We start from the raw sequence: 21507 nt of genomic DNA, 5'->3' as shown, positions 1-21507 counted from the left end.
TGGATGCAACAGATTTTCGTCCTTTGTGGGGGCGGAAGGGGGTGGGGCGAAATTCTGAGATATACGTTTTATAGTGAGATCTAACAGATCTGACGGATGGTGGATGGTGGCAGTGTGAATCGGAGTTTCACATCTGTCAAAAAATCCCACCATTCCCCCGGGATGGGCTCAGTGTGCAGAGCCTATTAGTCCACCATCCATTTTGGATGTTCCTAAACCGCACGTTTCTATGCGATAGTTAGCCGATGGTTTTCAAATGCAGCTCTGAATAATTGTCATTCACAATGGAAAAATGGTATTCACTGCGAAAACGTAAACAATGACAAAATTGTGACAAAATTAACAAAAAACAAAAACAAGAACAGAACAGCTCGGAAGGACAGCAGACCAAATTTTTGAAAAACTTATTAATAAAATGGATTTAGTGCCAGAAAACTCCTCCAGTGGTACGTTGAATAGATATATTTGTTTTTTATTGTTTATAATATATAATATTATTACACAATGCAGCAAACAAGATAACAACAGCAGGCGGCAGGGTGAAATGGAGTGCCGCGCTTGAGAGCCTGCTGATTGACATATGGAAGGAGAAAATTGAAGATTTGCGCGGACCACGCAAAAATTCACATGTGTAAATTAAGTTGTCCGTATGTCCAAGTAGCCTTAGCTGCTTGATGCGGTGGTCCTCGTGCGGGTTCCGTGGTATAGAATCCTTTATGAAGATTATGTTGGAGAGATAACTGTCTCTCTTATCACTGGCCTTGTGGTACAGTGGTATAGAATTAATAATTCAAAGTGTTTACGGCTGGTTGCCGGAGCAAGGTTTATTAACAAGCGTTAGCTTTCGTTATAAGAACAGAACTAAAACTAGGAGCCACCAGCAAGCTGGGGCATAAGCTGAATCAAAAGTATTTAATTGCCAAAGAATGCAAAGCTACAAAATATATGTACTTAGAGCTACAAAGCTACAGTCGGTAAGCCGACTTGGCATAAGCGATAATGCTGATCTTGCGGCATGTGCAAGATATCAGATTACCGCCGGTTGACCGTCACATTCAGGGCGCTGAACTGAAGTTCGCTGATTTGGCATCTTGAGTGCAAACAACATGGAGCAGAGCACATTGGACAACGACAGTAAGTTTTATTAATTTATTGCTAAAAAAAATATATTTCATTTAAGGTGATCATTGCAGATCCTGATGAGTACTTTTCGGATACTATTGAGATGGACCTGGACGGATCTTGTAGCTCCAGCACCTTGTCTGGGCGTCCGCCAAAGAAAAAGAAAAAGACCGACATTTCGTGGCTGGCAGAGATCGCCCAGGAGCGTCTCGAACAACAAAAGGACCACCACAGAAAGAAGGAGGAGCACGACGTTAGGCAGGAGAAGATGGTGCAGGACTTGATCAGCACCCAAACAAAATTCCAGAACGACTTATTAGAAGTTTTAAAAAAAAAAAAAAAATAAGTTTTTAATTTTTATTACGGTCTACACAATATTTTGCGATTGCAGATCGTATCTGTTCTGCTGACTGATTAAAGTCAGCAGAACTGTTGCTGGTATCGGGCTGTTCGCGCTGCTCATTTGTTGCAAGCTCCCAATTTTCATTAATCGCGCTGTTGTGCATATTTAATATATTGTGTAAAATACAACAGCTCATTATTATGGCGCTATTATTTTTTTGGTGGCTATCAAGACCTTTTCCGAATATTCGAAATCTGGCTTTTAAATGCCCAAATGCATTTTCCACCACTCGCCTAGCTTTGGAAAGGTTGTAGTTAAACGTGCGCTATTCCAAAGAGGCGACTGTGGAAAACGGGGAAGGTTTCATCAGCTTTTTAGAAAACCTAAATGCCGAGTCCCCGATAAGCATTACAGGGACGTTTACTCCGCTTATTTCCTTGGCTTTCTCTTGGAGTAATGCCGATGCTTCGATATGTTTTGCAAGGCTTGACTTCTGGTATATCATCGAGTCATTTCACCTTCCTGCAGAGCCGATATTTACATATGTAAATCTGTATCTAAAAAGAATCGGATTTAAATAATTTAGGACATTAAACCAACTTGCTAAATACATATTTTTGTGCAAGATATTTGCATACCTATAAGTGCTCTGCAAAACTCGTGCAGGATATTACACACACTGTTTGGAGCTACACCGAAAAGCCTGCCAACTGTTCGGTACTCAGAGGACGAGCCCAAAGTGTATAGCGCAATGGCGATGCGCTTTTCCAAAAGAATTGCAGCTCGGCAGTTGGTGTCCTTCTTTCGCAGCACTTCAAGCCGATTCACTAAAATATCAAAGCAGGGCCTCTCCATTCGTAAACTCTCTTTGAAAAACGCCTCGTTGTTTTCTGGTACATCTTTCTCCCAAAATGTCCCGAACCGCTTCTAAAACCATAAAATATGTCCTTGTACTTTAAACTATGGTTGAAGTTAGTAGAAGTACTCACAAACGACCATAATCTTCCTGGCTTTTGTGTTTTTATGGCAGTCATCTGGGTCATCTCATCCTCGTCAATGTTAAAGTCATCATCGTCATCATCATTATTCATTGACAGCAACATTATTAGTTGGTGCAAGAAAAGATTTTGCTGTTGAACCACAGCCGAAATAATTGCTATATCTTCATCATCTATTATAAGAACAAAGAATTAATAAATCTTCCGCGCAAATTTAATGAACTTGTTATTGGCATCAGCTGTTTTTGACGGATGGTGGATGGTGGCAGTGTGAATCGGAGTTTCACATCTGTCAAAAAATCCCACCATTCCCCCCTGGATGGGCTCAGTGTGCAGAGCCTATTAGTCCACCATCCATTTTGGATGTTCCTAACCCGCACGTTTCTATGCGATAGTTAGCCGATGGTTTTCAAATGCAACTCTGAATAATTGTCATTCACAATGGAAAAATGGTATTCACTGCGAAAACGTAAACAATGATTGTGACAAAATTAACAAAAAACAAAAACAAGAACAGAACAGCTCGGAAGGACAGCAGACCAAATTTTTGAAAAACTTATTAATAAAATGGATTTAGTGCCAGAAAACTCCTCCAGTGGTACGTTGAATAGATATATTTGTTTTTTATTGTTTATAAAGCTACTACACAATGCAGCAAACAAGAGAACAACAGCAGGCGGCAGGGTGAAATGGAGTGCCGCGCTTGAGAGCCTGCTGATTGACATATGGAAGGAGAAAATTGAAGATTTGCGCGGACCACGCAAAAATTCACATGTGTAAATTAAGTTGTCCGTATGTCCAAGTAGCCTTAGCTGCTTGATGCGGTGGTCCTCGTGCGGGTTCCGTGGTATAGAAATCTTTATGAAGATTATGTTGGAGAGATAACTGTCTCTCTTATCACTGGCCTTGTGGTACAGTGGTATAGAGTTAATAATTCAAAGTGTTTACGGCTGGTTGCCGGAGCAAGGTTTATTAACAAGCGTTAGCTTTCGTTATAAGAACAGAACTAAAACTAGGAGCCACCAGCAAGCTGGGGCATAAGCTGAATCAAAAGTATTTAATTGCCAAAGAATGCAAAGCTACAAAATATATGTACTTAGAGCTACAAAGCTACAGTCGGTAAGCCGACTTGGCATAAGCGATAATGCTGATCTTGCGGCATGTGCAAGATATCAGATTACCGCCGGTTGACCGTCACATTCAGGGCGCTGAACTGAAGTTCGCTGATTTGGCATCTTGAGTGCAAACAACATGGAGCAGAGCACATTGGACAACGACAGTAAGTTTTATTAATTTATTGCTAAAAAAATATATTTCATTTAAGGTGTTCATTGCAGATCCTGATGAGCACTTTTCGGATATTATTGAGATGGACCTGGACGGATCTTGTAGCTCCAGCACCTTGTCTGGGCGTCCGCCAAAGAAAAAGAAAAAGACCGACATTTCGTGGCTGGCAGAGATCGCCCAGGAGCGTCTCGAACAACAAAAGGACCACCACAGAAAGAAGGAGGAGCACGACGTTAGGCAGGAGAAGATGGTGCAGGACTTGATCAGCACCCAAACAAAATTCCAGAACGACTTATTAGAAGTTTTAAAAATTAAAAATAAATAAGTTTTTAATTTTCATTACGGTCTACACAATATTTTGCGATTGCAGATCGTATCTGTTCTGCTGACTGATTAAAGTCAGCAGAACTGTTGCTGGTATCGGGCTGTTCGCGCTGCTCATTTGTTGCAAGCTCCCAATTTTCATTAATCGCGCTGTTGTGCATATTTAATATATTGTGTAAAATACAACAGCTCATTATTATGGCGCTATTATTTTTTTGGTGGCTATCAAGACCTTTTCCGAATATTCGAAATCTGGCTTTTAAATGCCCAAATGCATTTTCCACCACTCGCCTAGCTTTGGAAAGGTTGTAGTTAAACGTGCGCTATTCCAAAGAGGCGACTGTGGAAAACGGGGAAGGTTTCATCAGCTTTTTAGAAAACCTAAATGCCGAGTCCCCGATAAGCATTACAGGGACGTTTACTCCGCTTATTTCCTTGGCTTTCTCTTGGAGTAATGCCGATGCTTCGATATGTTTTGCAAGGCTTGACTTCTGGTATATCATCGAGTCATTTCACCTTCCTGCAGAGCCGATATTTACATATGTAAATCTGTATCTAAAAAGAATCGGATTTAAATAATTTAGGACATTAAACCAACTTGCTAAATACATATTTTTGTGCAAGATATTTGCATACCTATAAGTGCTCTGCAAAACTCGTGCAGGATATTACACACACTGTTTGGAGCTACACCGAAAAGCCTGCCAACTGTTCGGTACTCAGAGGACGAGCCCAAAGTGTATAGCGCAATGGCGATGCGCTTTTCCAAAAGAATTGCAGCTCGGCAGTTGGTGTCCTTCTTTCGCAGCACTTCAAGCCGATTCACTAAAATATCAAAGCAGGGCCTCTCCATTCGGAAACTCTCTTTGAAAAACGCCTCGTTGTTTTCTGGTACATCTTTCTCCCAAAATGTCCCGAACCGCTTCTAAAACCATAAAATATGTCCTTGTACTTTAAACTATGGTTGAAGTTAGTAGAAGTACTCACAAACGACCATAATCTTCCTGGCTTTTGTGTTTTTATGGCAGTCATCTGGGTCATCTCATCCTCGTCAATGTTAAAGTCATCATCGTCATCATCATTATTCATTGACAGCAACATTATTAGTTGGTGCAAGAAAATATTTTGCTGTTGAACCACAGCCGAAATAATTGCTATATCTTCATCATCCATTATAAGAACCAAGAATTAATAAATCTTCCGCGCAAATTTAATGAACTTGTTATTGGCATCAGCTGTTTTTGACGGATGGTGGATGGTGGCAGTGTGAATCGGAGTTTCACATCTGTCAAAAAATCCCACCATTCCCCCCGGGATGGGCTCAGTGTGCAGAGCCTATTAGTCCACCATCCATTTTGGATGTTCCTAAACCGCACGTTTCTATGCGATAGTTAGCCGATGGTTTTCAAATGCAACTCTGAATAATTGTCATTCACAATGGAAAAATGGTATTCACTGCGAAAACGTAAACAATGATTGTGACAAAATTAACAAAAAACAAAAACAAGAACAGAACAGCTCGGAAGGACAGCAGACCAAATTTTTGAAAAACTTATTAATAAAATGGATTTAGTGCCAGAAAACTCCTCCAGTGGTACGTTGAATAGATATATTTGTTTTTTATTGTTTATAAAGCTACTACACAATGCAGCAAACAAGAGAACAACAGCAGGCGGCAGGGTGAAATGGAGTGCCGCGCTTGAGAGCCTGCTGATGGACATATGGAAGGAGAAAATTGAAGATTTGCGCGGACCACGCAAAAATTCACATGTGTAAATTAAGTTGTCCGTATGTCCAAGTAGCCTTAGCTGCTTGATGCGGTGGTCCTCGTGCGGGTTCCGTGGTATAGAAATCTTTATGAAGATTATGTTGGAGAGATAACTGTCTCTCTTATCACTGGCCTTGTGGTACAGTGGTATAGAATTAATAATTCAAAGTGTTTACGGCTGGTTGCCGGAGCAAGGTTTATTAACAAGCGTTAGCTTTCGTTATAAGAACGGAACTAAAACTAGGAGCCACCAGCAAGCTGGGGCATAAGCTGAATCAAAAGTATTTAATTGCCAAAGAATGCAAAGCTACAAAATATATGTACTTAGAGCTACAAAGCTACAGTCGGTAAGCCGACTTGGCATAAGCGATAATGCTGATCTTGCGGCATGTGCAAGATATCAGATTACCGCCGGTTGACCGTCACATTCAGGGCGCTGAACTGAAGTTCGCTGATTTGGCATCTTGAGTGCAAACAACATGGAGCAGAGCACATTGGACAACGACAGTAAGTTTTATTAATTTATTGCTAAAAAAATATATTTCATTTAAGGTGTTCATTGCAGATCCTGATGAGCACTTTTCGGATATTATTGAGATGGACCTGGACGGATCTTGTAGCTCCAGCACCTTGTCTGGGCGTCCGCCAAAGAAAAAGAAAAAGACCGACATTTCGTGGCTGGCAGAGATCGCCCAGGAGCGTCTCGAACAACAAAAGGACCACCACAGAAAGAAGGAGGAGCACGACGTTAGGCAGGAGAAGATGGTGCAGGACTTGATCAGCACCCAAACAAAATTCCAGAACGACTTATTAGAAGTCTTAAAAAATAAAAATAAATAAGTTTTTAATTTTCATTACGGTCTACACAATATTTTGCGATTGCAGATCGTATCTGTTCTGCTGACTGATTAAAGTCATCAGAACTGTTGCTGGTATCGGGCTGTTCGCGCTGCTCATTTGTTGCAAGCTCCCAATTTTCATTAATCGCGCTGTTGTGCATATTTAATATATTGTGTAAAATACAACAGCTCATTATTATGGCGCTATTATTTTTGTGGTGGCTATCAAGACCTTTTCCGAATATTCGAAATCTGGCTTTTAAATGCCCAAATGCATTTTCCACCACTCGCCTAGCTTTGAAAAGGTTGTAGTTAAACGTGCGCTATGCCAAAGAGGCGACTGTGGAAAACGGGTAAGGTTTCATCAGCTTTTTAGAAAACCTAAATGCCGAGTCCCCGATAAGCATTACAGGGACGTTTACTCCGCTTATTTCCTTGGCTTTCTCTTGCAGTAATGCCGATGCTTCGATATGTTTTGCAAGGCTTGACTTCTGGTATATCATCGAGTCATTGCACCTTCCTGCAGAGCCGATATTTACATATGTAAATCTGTATCTAAAAAGAATCGGATTTAAATAATTTAGGACATTAAACCAACTTGCTAAATACATATTTTTGTGCAAGATATTTGCATACCTATAAGTGCTCTGCAAAACTCGTGCAGGATATTACACACACTGTTTGGAGCTACACCGAAAAGCCTGCCAACTGTTCGGTACTCAGAGGACGAGCCCAAAGTGTATAGCGCAATGGCGATGCGCTTTTCCAAAGGAATTGCAGCTCGGCAGTTGGTGTCCTTCTTTCGCAGCACTTCAAGCCGATTAACTAAAATATCAAAGCAGGGCCTCTCCATTCGGAAACTCTCTTTGAAAAACGCCTCGTTGTTTTCTGGTACATCTTTCTCCCAAAATGTCCCGAACCGCTTCTAAAACCATAAAATATGTCCTTGTACTTTAAACTATGGTTGAAGTTAGTAGAAGTCCTCACAAACGACCATAATCTTCCTGGCTTTTGTGTTTTTATGGCAGCCTATTAGGAACATCAAAATGGATGGTGTACTAATAGGCTCTGCACACTGAGCCCATCCCGGGGGAATGGTGGGATTTTTTGACAGATGTGAGACTCCGATTCACACTGCCACCATCCACCATCCACCATCCGTCAAAAACAGCTGATGCCAAAAACAAGTTCATTAAATTTGCGCGGAAGATTTATTAATTCTTGGTTCTTATAATGGATGATGAAGATATAGCAATTATTTCGGCTGTGGTTCAACAGCAAAATATTTTCTTGCACCAACTAATAATGTTGCTGTCAATGAATAATGATGATGACGATGATGACTTTAACATTGACGAGCATTTTCAGACCCAGATGACTGCCATAAAAACACAAAAGCCAGGAAGATTATGGTCGTTTGTGAGTACTTCTACTAACTTCAACCATAGTTTAAAGTACAAGGACATATTTTATGGTTTTAGAAGCGGTTCGGGACATTTTGGGGGAAAGATGTACCAGAAAACAACGAGGCGTTTTTCAAAGAGAGTTTCCGAATGGAGAGGCCCTGCTTTGATATTTTAGTTAATCGGCTTGAAGTGCTGCGAAAGAAGGACACCAACTGCCGAGCTGCAATTCCTTTGGAAAAGCGCATTGCCATTGCGCTATACACTTTGGGCTCGTCCTCTGAGTACCGAACAGTTGGCAGGCTTTTCGGTGTAGCTCCAAACAGTGTGTGTAATATCCTGCACGAGTTTTGCAGAGCACTTATAGGTATGCAAATATCTTGCACAAAAATATGTATTTAGCAAGTTGGTTTAATGTCCTAAATTATTTAAATCCGATTCTTTTTAGATACAGATTTACATATGTAAATATCGGCTCTGCAGGAAGGTGCAATGACTCGATGATATACCAGAAGTCAAGCCTTGCAAAACATATCGAAGCATCGGCATTACTCCAAGAGAAAGCCAAGGAAATAAGCGGAGTAAACGTCCCTGTAATGCTTATCGGGGACTCGGCATTTAGGTTTTCTAAAAAGCTGATGAAACCTTACCCGTTTTCCACAGTCGCCTCTTTGGAATAGCGCACGTTTAACTACAACCTTTCCAAAGCTAGGCGAGTGGTGGAAAATGCATTTGGGCATTTAAAAGCCAGATTTCGAAATTTCGATTCGGAAAAGGTCTTGATAGCCACCACAAAAATAATAGCGCCATAATAATGAGCTGTTGTATTTTACACAATATATTAAATATGTACAACAGCGCGATTAATGAAAATTGGGAGCTTGCAACAAATGAGCAGCGCGAACAGCCCGATACCAGCAACAGTTCTGCTGACTTTAATCAGTCAGCAGAACAGATACGATCTGCAATCGCAAAATATTGTGTAGACCGTAATGAAAATTAAAAACTTATTTATTTCTATTTTTTAAACAGATTTTCGTCCTTTGTGGGGGCGGAAGAGGGTGGGGCGAAATTCTGAGATATGCGTTTTATAGTGAGATCTAACAAATCTGACGGATGGTGGATGGTGGCAGTGTGAATCGGAGTTTCACATCTGTCAAAAAATCCCACCATTCCCCCGGGATGGGCTCAGTGTGCAGAGCCTATTAGTCCACCATCCATTTTGGATGTTCCTAAACCGCACGTTTCTATGCGATAGTTAGCCGATGGTTTTCAAATGCAACTCTGAATAATTGTCATTCACAATGGAAAAATGGTATTCACTGCGAAAACGTAAGCAATGATTGTGACAAAATTAACAAAAAACAAAAACAAGAACAGAACAGCTCGGAAGGACAGCAGACCAAATTTTTGAAAAACTTATTGATAAAATGGATTTAGTGCCAGAAAACTCCTCCAGTGGTACGTTGAATAGATATATTTGTTTTTTATTGTTTACAATATATAATATTATTACACAATGCAGCAAACAAGAGAACAACAGCAGGCGGCAGGGTGAAATGGAGTGCCGCGCTTGAGAGCCTGCTGATTGACATATGGAAGGAGAAAATTGAAGATTTGCGCGGACCACGCAAAAATTCACATGTGTAAATTAAGTTGTCCGTATGTCCAAGTAGCCTTAGCTGCTTGATGCGGTGGTCCTCGTGCGGGTTCCGTGGTATAGAATCCTTTATGAAGATTATGTTGGAGAGATAACTGTCTCTCTTATCACTGGCCTTGTGGTACAGTGGTATAGAATTAATAATTCAAAGTGTTTACGGCTGGTTGCCGGAGCAAGGTTTATTAACAAGCGTTAGCTTTCGTTATAAGAACAGAACTAAAACTAGGAGCCACCAGCAAGCTGGGGCATAAGCTGAATCAAAAGTATTTAATTGCCAAAGAATGCAAAGCTACAAAATATATGTACTTAGAGCTACAAAGCTACAGTCGGTAAGCCGACTTGGCATAAGCGATAATGCTGATCTTGCGGCATGTGCAAGATATCAGATTACCGCCGGTTGACCGTCACATTCAGGGCGCTGAACTGAAGTTCGCTGATTTGGCATCTTGAGTGCAAACAACATGGAGCAGAGCACATTGGACAACGACAGTAAGTTTTATTAATTTATTGCTAAAAAATATATTTCATTTAAGGTGTTCATTGCAGATCCTGATGAGTACTTTTCGGATATTATTGAGATGGACCTGGACGCATCTTGTAGCTCCAGCACCTTGTCTGGGCGTCCGCCAAAGAAAAAGAAAAAGACCGACATTTCGTGGCTGGCAGAGATCGCCCAGGAGCGTCTCGAACAACAAAAGGACCACCACAGAAAGAAGGAGGAGCACGACGTTAGGCAGGAGAAGATGGTGCAGGACTTGATCAGCACCCAAACAAAATTCCAGAACGACTTATTAGAAGTCTTAAAAAATAAAAATAAATAAGTTTTTAATTTTCATTACGGTCTACACAATATTTTGCGATTGCAGATCGTATCTGTTCTGCTGACTGATTAAAGTCATCAGAACTGTTGCTGGTATCGGGCTGTTCGCGCTGCTCATTTGTTGCAAGCTCCCAATTTTCATTAATCGCGCTGTTGTGCATATTTAATATATTGTGTAAAATACAACAGCTCATTATTATGGCGCTATTATTTTTGTGGTGGCTATCAAGACCTTTTCCGAATATTCGAAATCTGGCTTTTAAATGCCCAAATGCATTTTCCACCACTCGCCTAGCTTTGGAAAGGTTGTAGTTAAACGTGCGCTATGCCAAAGAGGCGACTGTGGAAAACGGGTAAGGTTTCATCAGCTTTTTAGAAAACCTAAATGCCGAGTCCCCGATAAGCATTACAGGGACGTTTACTCCGCTTATTTCCTTGGCTTTCTCTTGCAGTAATGCCGATGCTTCGATATGTTTTGCAAGGCTTGACTTCTGGTATATTATCGAGTCATTGCACCTTCCTGCCGAGCCGATATTTACATATGTAAATCTGTATCTAAAAAGAATCGGATTTAAATAATTTAGGACATTAAACCAACTTGCTAAATACATATTTTTTTGCAAGATATTTGCATACGTATAAGTGCTCTGCAAAACTCGTGCAGGATATTACACACACTGTTTGGAGCTACACCGAAAAGCCTGCCAACTGTTCGGTACTCAGAGGACGAGCCCAAAGTGTATAGCGCAATGGCGATGCGCTTTTCCAAAGGAATTGCAGCTCGGCAGTTGGTGTCCTTCTTTCGCAGCACTTCAAGCCGATTAACTAAAATATCAAAGCAGGGCCTCTCCATTCGGAAACTCTCTTTGAAAAACGCCTCGTTGTTTTCTGGTACATCTTTCTCCCAAAATGTCCCGAACCGCTTCTAAAACCATAAAATATGTCCTTGTACTTTAAACTATGGTTGAAGTTAGTAGAAGTACTCACAAACGACCATAATCTTCCTGGCTTTTGTGTTTTTATGGCAGTCATCTGGGTCATCTCATCCTCGTCAATGTTAAAGTCATCATCGTCATCATCATTATTCATTGACAGCAACATTATTAGTTGGTGCAAGAAAATATTTTGCTGTTGAACCACAGCCGAAATAATTGCTATATCTTCATCATCCATTATAAGAACCAAGAATTAATAAATCTTCCGCGCAAATTTAATGAACTTGTTATTGGCATCACCTGTTTTTGACGGATGGTGGATGGTGGATGGTGGATGGTGGCAGTGTGAATCGGAGTTTCACATCTGTCAGGGGAAGCAAAAAAAGCGGTACATAGGCGACGGCACTAATTCGCTTAACCACTATAACATTTACAGATACTGCTGAATCGAAAGCTCCCTCCCCCAGCGAATTTCCATCGGTGCAGTCAGCGACAATTTTTCCATATCAACGTTGGCACTGTTAAAACGCAGACGTCTTTCTGTTTGTGTCCGAGAAAACTAACATGGGCTGTGAGGAGAAGCAAAAAACCACCAAGCCAAGCCTGCGCATCCAGGACATTCCGGTGCTGATGCAGGACCACTGTCGCATGCTAGATCCCTCCAAGGTGGAGTGCATCATCAATGAGTTCGTACAGGGCGGCCCGGAGCGCATTGTGTCGGACTTTGACTATACAATCACCAAACAGCGGACTGAGGACGGCAGTGTGGTGCCCTCCAGTTTTGGGATCTTCAATGCCTGCCAGTCGCTGCCGGATAGCTTCAAAACGGAGTCGGACAAACTATACCATAAGTACAGGCCAATTGAGATCGATCCGCACATGCCCATCCCCGAGAAGGTTCAATACATGGTCGAATGGTGGACCAAGTCGGGTGCGCTGGCCACCGGCTTCCCCTTCGATCAATCAGAAATAGATCAGATTGCCAGCAAGAATAAAAACGCGCTACGTGACCGTACTCATGAGTGTTTTGCCGATCTACAGCGCTTGGGCATTCCCACATTGGTGTTCTCCGCCGGACTGGGCAACTCTGCGGTCTCCGTGTTGCGCCAGGCAAATGTGATGCATCCCAATTTAAAGGTGGTGTCGAATTTCCTGCAATTTCGCAATGGACTTCTGGACGGCTTCCAGCAGCCCATGATACACACCTTCAACAAGAACGAAACTGTCCTGGACGGCAGTGAGTATTACAACCTGGTCCACACACGCGACCACATCAGCGTGATGGGGGATTCCCTGGGAGACGCTGACATGGCCTCCGGCGTTCCGGCCTCTTCGCATATCATAAAAATTGGTTTCCTTTTCGAACATGTGGAGGCCAATATGGATAAGTACATGAAGACATTTGATATCGTCTTGGTGGATGATCAAACAATGGATGTGCCCCGGGCTTTGCTCGCTCTCATCGAAAAGCAGCACCAGCTGAAGCAGCAGGCCCCTCTGTATCGTACTCAAAAAACGTTCCTGCTTTCTCAAACACAAACACACAGCAGAAGCTACTAATTAAGTGGTTTAGATTTAACCATTTCATCCATTCTGACAGCAATTCATACCATATTAAATGATAACGTTGTGCTACAAAATTATTTATTCAATTTTATTTAGTATATATTTAAAACGAGGGGGAACGTTGTGAGTTGTTTCGGAGACCGCAACTCTACATTTATACCCGATACTTAGTCAGTATGGCTCTCCTCCGGCAGACGCCGCTAATATTAAACTACACGACAAAGAGTGCGTGCGAGAGAGATAGAAATCAGTCTGAGCGTGACGTCGGGCGCTGCGTAGCCACTGCAAATTGATTTCTTGCTTTTGGCTACAAAAATGATCCGATCTGATCCAGATTCAGCAATCTGATAGATATGGTCATTATCTATGATTTTGCGTTTTTAGTTTTCTCGAATGTGCAATATTGTGGATGCAACAGATTTTCGTCCTTTGTGGGGGCGGAAGAGGGTGAGGCGATATTCTGAGATATACGTTGTATAGTGAGATCTAACAAATCTGACGGATGGTGGATGGTGGCAGTGTGAATCGGAGTTTCACATCTGTCAAAAAATCCCACCATTCCCCCGGGATGGGCTCAGTGTGCAGAGCCTATTAGTCCACCATCCATTTTGGATGTTCCTAAACCGCACGTTTCTATGCGATAGTTAGCCGATGGTTTTCAAATTCAACTCTGAATAATTGTCATTCACAATGGAAAAATGGTATTCACTGCGAAAACGTAAACAATGATTGTGACAAAATTAACAAAAAACAAAAACAAGAACAGAACAGCTCGGAAGGACAGCAGACCAAATTTTTGAAAAACTTATTAATAAAATGGATTAGTGCCAGAAAACTCCTCCAGTGGTACGTTGAATAGATATATTTGTTTTTTATTGTTTATAATATATAATATTATTACACAATGCAGCAAACTAGAGAACAACAGCAGGCGGCAGGGTGAAATGGAGTGCCGCGCTTGAGAGCCTGCTGATTGACATATGGAAGGAGAAAATTGAAGATTTGCGCGGACCACGCAAAAATTCACATGTGTAAATTAAGTTGTCCGTATGTCCAAGTAGCCTTAGCTGCTTGATGCGGTGGTCCTCGTGCGGGTTCCGTGGTATAGAATCCCTTATGTTGGAGAGATAACTGTCTCTCTTATCACTGGCCTTGTGGTACAGTGGTATAGAATTAACAATTCAAAGTGTTTACGGCTGGTTGCCGGAGCAAGGTTTATTAACAAGCGTTAGCTTTCGTTATAAGAACAGAACTAAAACTAGGAGCCACCAGCAAGCTGGGGCATAAGCTGAATCAAAAGTATTTAATTGCCAAAGAATGCAAAGCTACAAAATATATGTACTTAGAGCTACAAAGCTACAGTCGGTAAGCCGACTTGGCATAAGCGATAATGCTGATCTTGCGGCATGTGCAAGATATCAAATTACCGCCGGTTGACCGTCACATTCAGGGCGCTGAACTGAAGTTCGCTGATTTGGCATCTTGAGTGCAAACAACATGGAGCAGAGCACATTGGACAACGACAGTAAGTTTTATTAATTTATTGCTAAAAAAATATATTTCATTTAAGGTGTTCATTGCAGATCCTGATGAGCACTTTTCGGATATTATTGAGATGGACCTGGACGGATCTTGTAGCTCCAGCACCTTGTCTGGGCGTCCGCAAAAGAAAAAGAAAAAGACCGACATTTCGTGGCTGGCAGAGATCGCCCAGGAGCGTCTCGAACAACAAAAGGACCACCATAAAAAGAAGGAGGAGCACGACGTTAGGCAGGAGAAGATGGTGCAGGACTTGATCAGCACCCAAACAAAATTCCAGAACGACTTATTAGAAGTTTTAAAAAATAAAAATAAATAAGTTCGTAATAAGATCGTATCTGTTCTGCTGACTGATAAAGGCAGCAGAACTGTTGCCGGTATCGGGCTGTTCGCGCTGCTCATTTGTTGCAAGCTCCCAATTTTCATTAATCGCGCTGTTGTGCATATTTAATATATTGTGTAAAATACAACAGCTCATTATTATGGCGCTATTATTTTTTTGGTGGCTATCAAGACCTTTTCCGAATATTCGAAATCTGGCTTTTAAATGCCCAAATGCATTTTCCACCACTCGCCTAGCTTTGGAAAGGTTGTAGTTAAACGTGCGCTATTCCAAAGAGGCGACTGTGGAAAACGGGGAAGGTTTCATCAGCTTTTTAGAAAACCTAAATGCCGAGTCCCCGATAAGCATTACAGGGACGTTTACTCCGCTTATTTCCTTGGCTTTCTCTTGGAGTAATGCCGATGCTTCGATATGTTTTGCAAGGCTTGACTTCTGGTATATCATCGAGTCATTGCACCTTCCTGCAGAGCCGATATTTACATATGTAAATCTGTATCTAAAAAGAATCGGATTTAAATAATTTAGGACATTAAACCAACTTGCTAAATACATATTTTTGTGCAAGATATTTGCATACCTATAAGTGCTCTGCAAAACTCGTGCAGGATATTACACACACTGTTTGGAGCTACACCGAAAAGCCTGCCAACTGTTCGGTACTCAGAGGACGAGCCCAAAGTCTATAGCGCAATGGCGATGCGCTTTTCCAAAGGAATTGCAGCTCGGCAGTTGGTGTCCTTCTTTCGCAGCACTTCAAGCCGATTCACTAAAATATCAAAGCATGGCCTCTCCATTCGGAAACTCTCTTTGAAAAACGCCTCGTTGTTTTCTGGTACATCTTTCTCCCAAAATGTCCCGAACCGCTTCTAAAACCATAAAATATATCCTTGTACTTTAAACTATGGTTGAAGTTAGTAGAAGTACTCACAAACGACCATAATCTTCCTGGCTTTTGTGTTTTTATGGCAGTCATCTGGGTCATCTCATCCTCGTCAATGTTAAAGTCATCATCGTCATCATCATTATTCATTGACAGCAATATTATTAGTTGGTGCAAGAAAATATTTTGCTGTTGAACCACAGCCGAAATAATTGCTATATCTTCATCATCCATTATAAGAACCAAGAATTAATAAATCTTCCGCGCAAATTTAATGAACTTGTTATTGGCATCACCTGTTTTTGACGGATGGTGGATGGTGGATGGTGGATGGTGGCAGTGTGAATCGGAGTTTCACATCTGTCAGGGGAAGCAAAAAAAGCGGTACATAGGCGACGGCACTAATTCGCTTAACCACTATAACATTTACAGATACTGCTGAATCGAAAGCTCCCTCCCCAGCGAATTTCCATCGGTGCAGTCAGCGACAATTTTTCCATATCAACGTTCGCACTGTTAAAACGCAAACGTCTTTCTGTTTGTGTCCGAGAAAACTAACATGGGCTGTGAGGAGAAGCAAGAAACCACCAAGCCAAGCCTGCGCATCCAGGACATTCCGGTGCTGATGCAGGACCACTGTCGCATGCTAGATCCCTCCAAGGTGGAGTGCATCATCAATGAGTTCGTACAGGGCGCCCCGGAGCGCATTGTGTCGGACTTTGACTATACAATCACCAAACAGCGGACTGAGGACGGCAGTGTGGTCCCCTCCAGTTTTGGGATTTTCAATGCCTGCCAGTCGCTGCCGGATAGCTTCAAAACGGAGTCGGACAAACTATCCCATAAGTACAGGCCAATTGAGATCGATCCGCACATGCCCATCCCCGAGAAGGTTCAATACATGGTCGAATGGTGGACCAAGTCGGGTGCGCTGGCCACCGGCTTCCCCTTCGATCAATCAGAAATAGATCAGATTGCCAGCAAGAATAAAAACGCGCTACGTGACCGTACTCATGAGTGTTTTGCCGATCTACAGCGCTTGGGCATTCCCACATTGGTGTTCTCCGCCGGACTGGGCAACTCTGCGGTCTCCGTGTTGCGCCAGGCAAATGTGATGCATCCCAATTTAAAGGTGGTGTCGAATTTCCTGCAATTTCGCAATGGACTTCTGGACGGCTTCCAGCAGCCCATGATACACACCTTCAACAAGAACGAAACTGTCCTGGACGGCAGTGAGTATTACAACCTGGTCCACACACGCGACCACATCATCGTGATGGGGGATTCCCTGGGAGACGCTGACATGGCCTCCGGCGTTCCGGCCTCTTCGCATATCATAAAAATTGGTTTCCTTTTCGAACATGTGGAGGCCAATATGGATAAGTACATGAAGACATTTGATATCGTCTTGGTGGATGATCAAACAATGGATTTGCCCCGGGCTTTGCTCGCTCTCATCGAAAAGCAGCACCAGCTGAAGCAGCAGGCCCCTCTGTATCGTACTCAAAAAACGTTCCTGCTTTCTCAAACACAAACACACAGCAGAAGCTACTAATTAAGTGGTTTAGATTTAACCATTTCATCCATTCTGACAGCAATTCATACCATATTAAATGACAACGTTGTGCTACAAAATTATTTATTCAATTTTATTTAGTATATATTTAAAACGAGGGGGAACGTTGTGAGTTGCTGCGGAGACCGCAACTCTACATTTATACCCGATACTTAGTCAGTATGGCTCTCCTCCGGCAGACGCCGCTAATATTAAACTACACGACAAAGAGTGCGTGCGAGAGAGATAGAAATCAGTCTGAGCGAGACGTCGGGAGCTGCGTAGCCACTGCAAATTGATTTCTTGCTTTTGGCTACAAAAATGATCCGATCTGATCCAGATTCAGCAATCTGATAGATATGGTCATTATCTATGATTTTGCGTTTTTAGTTTTCTCGAATGTGCAATATTGTGGATGCAACAGATTTTCGTCCTTTGTGGGGGCGGAAGAGGGTGGGGCGAAATTCTGAGATATACGTTGTATAGTGAGATCTAACAAATCTGACGGATGGTGGATGGTGGCAGTGTGAATCGGAGTTTCACATCTGTCAAAAAATCCCACCATTCCCCCGGGATGGGCTCAGTGTGCAGAGCCTATTAGTCCACCATCCATTTTGGATGTTCCTAAACCGCACGTTTCTATGCGATAGTTAGACGATGGTTTTCAAATGCAACTCTGAATAATTGTCATTCACAATGGAAAAATTGTATTCACTGCGAAAACGTAAACAATGACAAAATTGTGACAAAATTAACAAAAAACAAAAACAAGAACAGAACATCTCGGAAGGACAGCAGACCAAATTTTTGAAAAGCCTATTAATAAAATGGATTTAGTGCCAGAAAACTCCTCCAGTGGTACGTTGAATAGATATATTTGTTTTTTATTGTTTATAATATATAATATTATTACACAATGCAGCAAACAAGAGAACAACAGCAGGCGGCAGGGTGAAATGGAGTGCCGCGCTTGAGAGCCTGCTGATTGACATATGGAAGGAGAAAATTGAAGATTTGCGCGGACCACGCAAAAATTCACATGTGTAAATTAAGTTGTCCGTATGTCCAAGTAGCCTTAGCTGCTTGATGCGGTGGTCCTCGTGCGGGTTCCGTGGTATAGAATCCTTTATGAAGATTATGTTGGAGAGATAACTGTCTCTCTTATCACTGGCCTTGTGGTACAGTGGTATAGAATTAACAATTCAAAGTGTTTACGGCTGGTTGCCGGAGCAAGGTTTATTAACAAGCGTTAGCTTTCGTTATAAGAACAGAACTAAAACTAGGAGCCACCAGCAAGCTGGGGCATAAGCTGAATCAAAAGTATTTAATTGCCAAAGAATGCAAAGCTACAAAATATATGTACTTAGAGCTACAAAGCCACAGTCGGTAAGCCGACTTGGCATAAGCGATAATGCTGATCTTGCGGCATGTGCAAGATATCAGATTACCGCCGGTTGACCGTCACATTCAGGGCGCTGAACTGAAGTTCGCTGATTTGGCATCTTGAGTGCAAACAACATGGAGCAGAGCACATTGGACAACGACAGTAAGTTTTATTAATTTATTGTTAAAAAAATATATTTCATTTTTCGCCCAGGAGCGTCTCGAACAACAAAAGGACCACCACAGAAAGAAGGAGGAGCACGACGTTAGGCAGGAGAAGATGGTGCAGGACTTGATCAGCACCCAAACAAAATTCCAGAACGACTTATTAGAAGTTTTAAAAAATAAAAATAAATAAGTTCGTAATAAGATCGTATCTGTTCTGCTGACTGATTAAAGTCAGCAGAACTGTTGCCGGTATCGGGCTGTTCGCGCTGCTCATTTGTTGCAAGCTCCCAATTTTCATTAATCGCGCTGTTGTGCATATTTAATATATTGTGTAAAATACAACAGCTCATTATTATGGCGCTATTATTTTTTTGGTGGCTATCAAGACCTTTTCCGAATATTCGAAATCTGGCTTTTAAATGCCCAAATGCATTTTCCACCACTCGCCTAGCTTTGGAAAGGTTGTAGTTAAACGTGCGCTATTCCAAAGAGGCGACTGTGGAAAACGGGGAAGGTTTCATCAGCTTTTTAGAAAACCTAAATGCCGAGTCCCCGATAAGCATTACAGGGACGCTTACTCCGCTTATTTCCTTGGCTTTCTCTTGGAGTAATGCCGATGCTTCGATATGTTTTGCAAGGCTTGACTTCTGGTATATCATCGAGTCATTGCACCTTCCTGCAGAGCCGATATTTACATACGTAAATCTGTATCTAAAAAGAATCGGATTTAAATAATTTAGGACATTAAACCAACTTGCTAAATACATATTTTTGTGCAAGATATTTGCATACGTATAAGTGCTCTGCAAAACTCGTGCAGGATATTACACACACTGTTTGGAGCTACACCGAAAAGCCTGCCAACTGTTCGGTACTCAGAGGACGAGCCCAAAGTGTATAGCGCAATGGCGATGCGCTTTTCCAAAGGAATTGCAGCTCGGCAGTTGGTGGCCTTCTTTCGCAGCACTTCAAGCCGATTAACTAAAATATCAAAGCAGGGCCTCTCCATTCGGAAACTCTCTTTGAAAAACGCCTCGTTGTTTTCTGGTACATCTTTCTCCCAAAATGTCCCGTTATTATGTTGCTGTTATTAGTTGGTGCAAGAAAATATTTTGCTGTTGAACCACAGCCGAAATAATTGCTATATCTTCATCATCCATTATAAGAACCAAGAATTAATAAATCTTCCGCGCAAATTTAATGAACTTGTTATTGGCATCACCTGTTTTTGACGGATGGTGGATGGTGGATGGTGGATGGTGGCAGTGTGAATCGGAGTTTCACATCTGTCAAAAAATCCCACCATTCCCCGGGATGTGCTCAGTGTGCAGAGCCTATTAATATGACAAGCTTTTTATTTATATATTATATGAGCAAAAACAATGCGGAACAACGCTGTGTAAACAATCAGCTTATTTAACTTGTACTCGCGTCGCGCGGTTTTTACAATAAAAACTACGAACAGCTGTTGATTGCAGCAATTTCTGGAACGCTGTGGAACTGAAACTAACTTATCGAAATCCAAGCAACAGCTGTGAAGCGCCTGAAAACAAACCAATTTGTTTTGAAAAAACAACGAACCGTCTGAAATAGTTTAGTTGGAAAAATTTGCTTTTCAAAGAAAGAAAGCACACAATCTAATATATGTATATAAATAGTTCTGCAACCAACTTTCAGATAGCTGAAGCCAAGTGGAACTGGAACAAAGAAACATCTGGCCAGCGGTCGAGCGAAACGAATTTCAATCCACATTTTTATAAACTTAAACTTATATAAATAAAAAATAGCTTAAAGATAAAAAACATTGGATCATGATCAACTTAAGTTACAAACTAGATAGTTTACATATTTCATATGTAAGGTGGGATCACGCCACCGGCCAGGCCCCGTTACGAAGGCCATGGAAACCAGGAGACGGCGATGGAAAACTACCAACGCCGAGCCGGGGCCCGTCAAGGGGCTATAAAAGGAGGCTGCGGCGACGAAGCGGGTCTCTTTTTCCGTGGAGAAGTGATCGCGCGCGCACTTTGAAACCCCGCCGAAACGTAAGAGTGATACCCGGTACGGTTCGAAGAAGTGCAGTGAAGTGAATAGCAACAGGAAGACAGGCCCCGCCTGCCCCCAGAGTGAGTCTAAGTTAAGAGGTGATCCACAGTTGCCGGCGGAAGCTAAGAGGGGAGTGCGAGACGTGGAGTGCGGATTTGCGTGGCGGGCCAAAGCAATAGCGGAGGTCAAACTGCCCCAATCATTAGCCTCAACGCTGCCACACCCGACGAGAGCCCACGCGTGGTGGAGATCCATAGATAAGTTGAATGGTAGCATCTAGCCCTAAGTCCTAATATAATTACGAATAAAGAGAAATTCGATTAAAGAAAAGGAAGGTCTTATCATTTGTCGTTGGGGGCAACAATAAAAATACGTTGCGACGAATCGGCCGACCGCTGAGCGAGCCCAGCAAACTCAAGCGAATCAAGAAGCAGGTTCGTTACAACTGGCGCCCAACGTGGGGCCTACAACGACAAATAGTAGGACAAAGGGATGAGAAATATAGACGAGAGAATGGGGAAGGGACAA

The 21507-nt window shown here is 42.1% G+C and overlaps 10 protein-coding genes and 1 long non-coding RNA gene across 16 annotated transcripts in view; 7 read left to right on the top strand and 4 right to left on the bottom strand.

Annotated features, from left to right (window-relative positions):
* LOC117192650 overlaps positions 1–11800 on the bottom strand; it is a 28809-nt gene extending 17009 nt beyond the window's left edge. The window contains exon 1 of one of the 2 annotated variants that reach the window (XM_033397374.1): positions 11747–11800. The gene's annotated coding sequence lies outside the window, so the exon portion shown is untranslated. Of the gene's footprint in view, positions 1–5256; positions 5369–11746 lie in introns of those variants that run through there. The other variant, XM_033397373.1, reaches the window with a different exon arrangement.
* LOC117192659 lies at positions 325–19834 on the top strand. 3 transcript variants are annotated; one of them, XM_033397385.1, is made up of 4 exons: positions 325–446; positions 511–1134; positions 1194–1324; positions 18980–19126. In XM_033397385.1, exons 2-4 carry the CDS (start codon positions 1107–1109, stop codon positions 19121–19123), a joined length of 303 nt encoding a protein of 100 aa, XP_033253276.1. In that variant the 5' UTR covers positions 325–446; positions 511–1106; the 3' UTR covers positions 19124–19126. The 3 variants fall into 3 exon arrangements, 1 of the variants encoding a protein (XP_033253276.1); XR_004474409.1 differs by lacking the exons at positions 325–446; positions 511–1134; positions 1194–1324; positions 18980–19126 and adding exons at positions 18130–18240; positions 18305–18928; positions 19458–19834; XR_004474408.1 differs by lacking the exons at positions 325–446; positions 511–1134; positions 1194–1324 and adding exons at positions 18130–18240; positions 18305–18928.
* On the bottom strand, positions 1619–2600 carry LOC117192653. Of its 2 annotated transcripts, none has more exons than XM_033397378.1 (3): positions 2455–2600; positions 2104–2392; positions 1619–2022 (listed from the first exon to the last, which is right to left on the bottom strand). In XM_033397378.1, exons 1-3 carry the CDS (start codon positions 2566–2568, stop codon positions 2003–2005), a joined length of 423 nt encoding a protein of 140 aa, XP_033253269.1. In that variant the 5' UTR covers positions 2569–2600; the 3' UTR covers positions 1619–2002. The 2 variants fall into 2 exon arrangements, with proteins under 2 accessions (XP_033253269.1, XP_033253270.1); XM_033397379.1 differs by having other exon boundaries at positions 1619–2016.
* Positions 3385–4099, top strand: LOC117192658. Its single transcript, XM_033397384.1, has 2 exons — positions 3385–3742; positions 3801–4099. Exons 1-2 carry the CDS (start codon positions 3715–3717, stop codon positions 4073–4075), a joined length of 303 nt encoding a protein of 100 aa, XP_033253275.1. The 5' UTR covers positions 3385–3714; the 3' UTR covers positions 4076–4099.
* Positions 4077–5264, bottom strand: LOC117192649. 2 transcript variants are annotated; one of them, XM_033397371.1, is made up of 3 exons: positions 5062–5264; positions 4711–4999; positions 4077–4629 (listed from the first exon to the last, which is right to left on the bottom strand). In XM_033397371.1, the coding sequence occupies exons 1-3, from the start codon at positions 5245–5247 to the stop codon at positions 4610–4612; spliced, it is 495 nt and encodes a 164-aa protein (XP_033253262.1). In that variant the 5' UTR covers positions 5248–5264; the 3' UTR covers positions 4077–4609. The 2 variants fall into 2 exon arrangements, with proteins under 2 accessions (XP_033253262.1, XP_033253263.1); XM_033397372.1 differs by having other exon boundaries at positions 4077–4623.
* Positions 5549–6686, top strand: LOC117192656. The gene is made up of 3 exons (XM_033397382.1): positions 5549–5668; positions 5726–6349; positions 6408–6686. The coding sequence occupies exons 2-3, from the start codon at positions 6322–6324 to the stop codon at positions 6680–6682; spliced, it is 303 nt and encodes a 100-aa protein (XP_033253273.1). The 5' UTR covers positions 5549–5668; positions 5726–6321; the 3' UTR covers positions 6683–6686.
* LOC117192654 lies at positions 8051–9090 on the top strand. The gene is made up of 3 exons (XM_033397380.1): positions 8051–8100; positions 8163–8451; positions 8533–9090. The coding sequence occupies exons 1-3, from the start codon at positions 8056–8058 to the stop codon at positions 8550–8552; spliced, it is 354 nt and encodes a 117-aa protein (XP_033253271.1). The 5' UTR covers positions 8051–8055; the 3' UTR covers positions 8553–9090.
* Positions 9321–10765, top strand: LOC117192657. Its single transcript, XM_033397383.1, has 3 exons — positions 9321–9545; positions 9610–10233; positions 10291–10765. Exons 2-3 carry the CDS (start codon positions 10206–10208, stop codon positions 10563–10565), a joined length of 303 nt encoding a protein of 100 aa, XP_033253274.1. The 5' UTR covers positions 9321–9545; positions 9610–10205; the 3' UTR covers positions 10566–10765.
* On the top strand, positions 11909–13087 carry LOC117192647 (7-methylguanosine phosphate-specific 5'-nucleotidase-like). Its single transcript, XM_033397369.1, has one exon. The coding sequence runs from the start codon at positions 12064–12066 to the stop codon at positions 13057–13059; it is 996 nt and encodes a 331-aa protein (XP_033253260.1). The 5' UTR covers positions 11909–12063; the 3' UTR covers positions 13060–13087.
* On the bottom strand, positions 14539–16264 carry LOC117192662. Its single transcript, XR_004474410.1, has 3 exons — positions 15876–16264; positions 15525–15813; positions 14539–15443 (listed from the first exon to the last, which is right to left on the bottom strand). It is a non-coding gene; the product is annotated as an uncharacterized LOC117192662 (long non-coding RNA).
* Positions 16290–17465, top strand: LOC117192648 (7-methylguanosine phosphate-specific 5'-nucleotidase-like). The gene has a single exon (XM_033397370.1). It carries the CDS (start codon positions 16387–16389, stop codon positions 17380–17382), a length of 996 nt encoding a protein of 331 aa, XP_033253261.1. The 5' UTR covers positions 16290–16386; the 3' UTR covers positions 17383–17465.
* Positions 19835–21507: the final 1673 nt, after the last annotated feature.

This window comes from Drosophila miranda, assembly GCF_003369915.1.
Source record: "Drosophila miranda strain MSH22 chromosome Y unlocalized genomic scaffold, D.miranda_PacBio2.1 Contig_Y2_pilon, whole genome shotgun sequence".
In the NCBI taxonomy this organism is placed as follows: domain Eukaryota; kingdom Metazoa; phylum Arthropoda; class Insecta; order Diptera; family Drosophilidae; genus Drosophila; species Drosophila miranda.
This window is presented reverse-complemented; position numbering and strand designations above follow the sequence as displayed.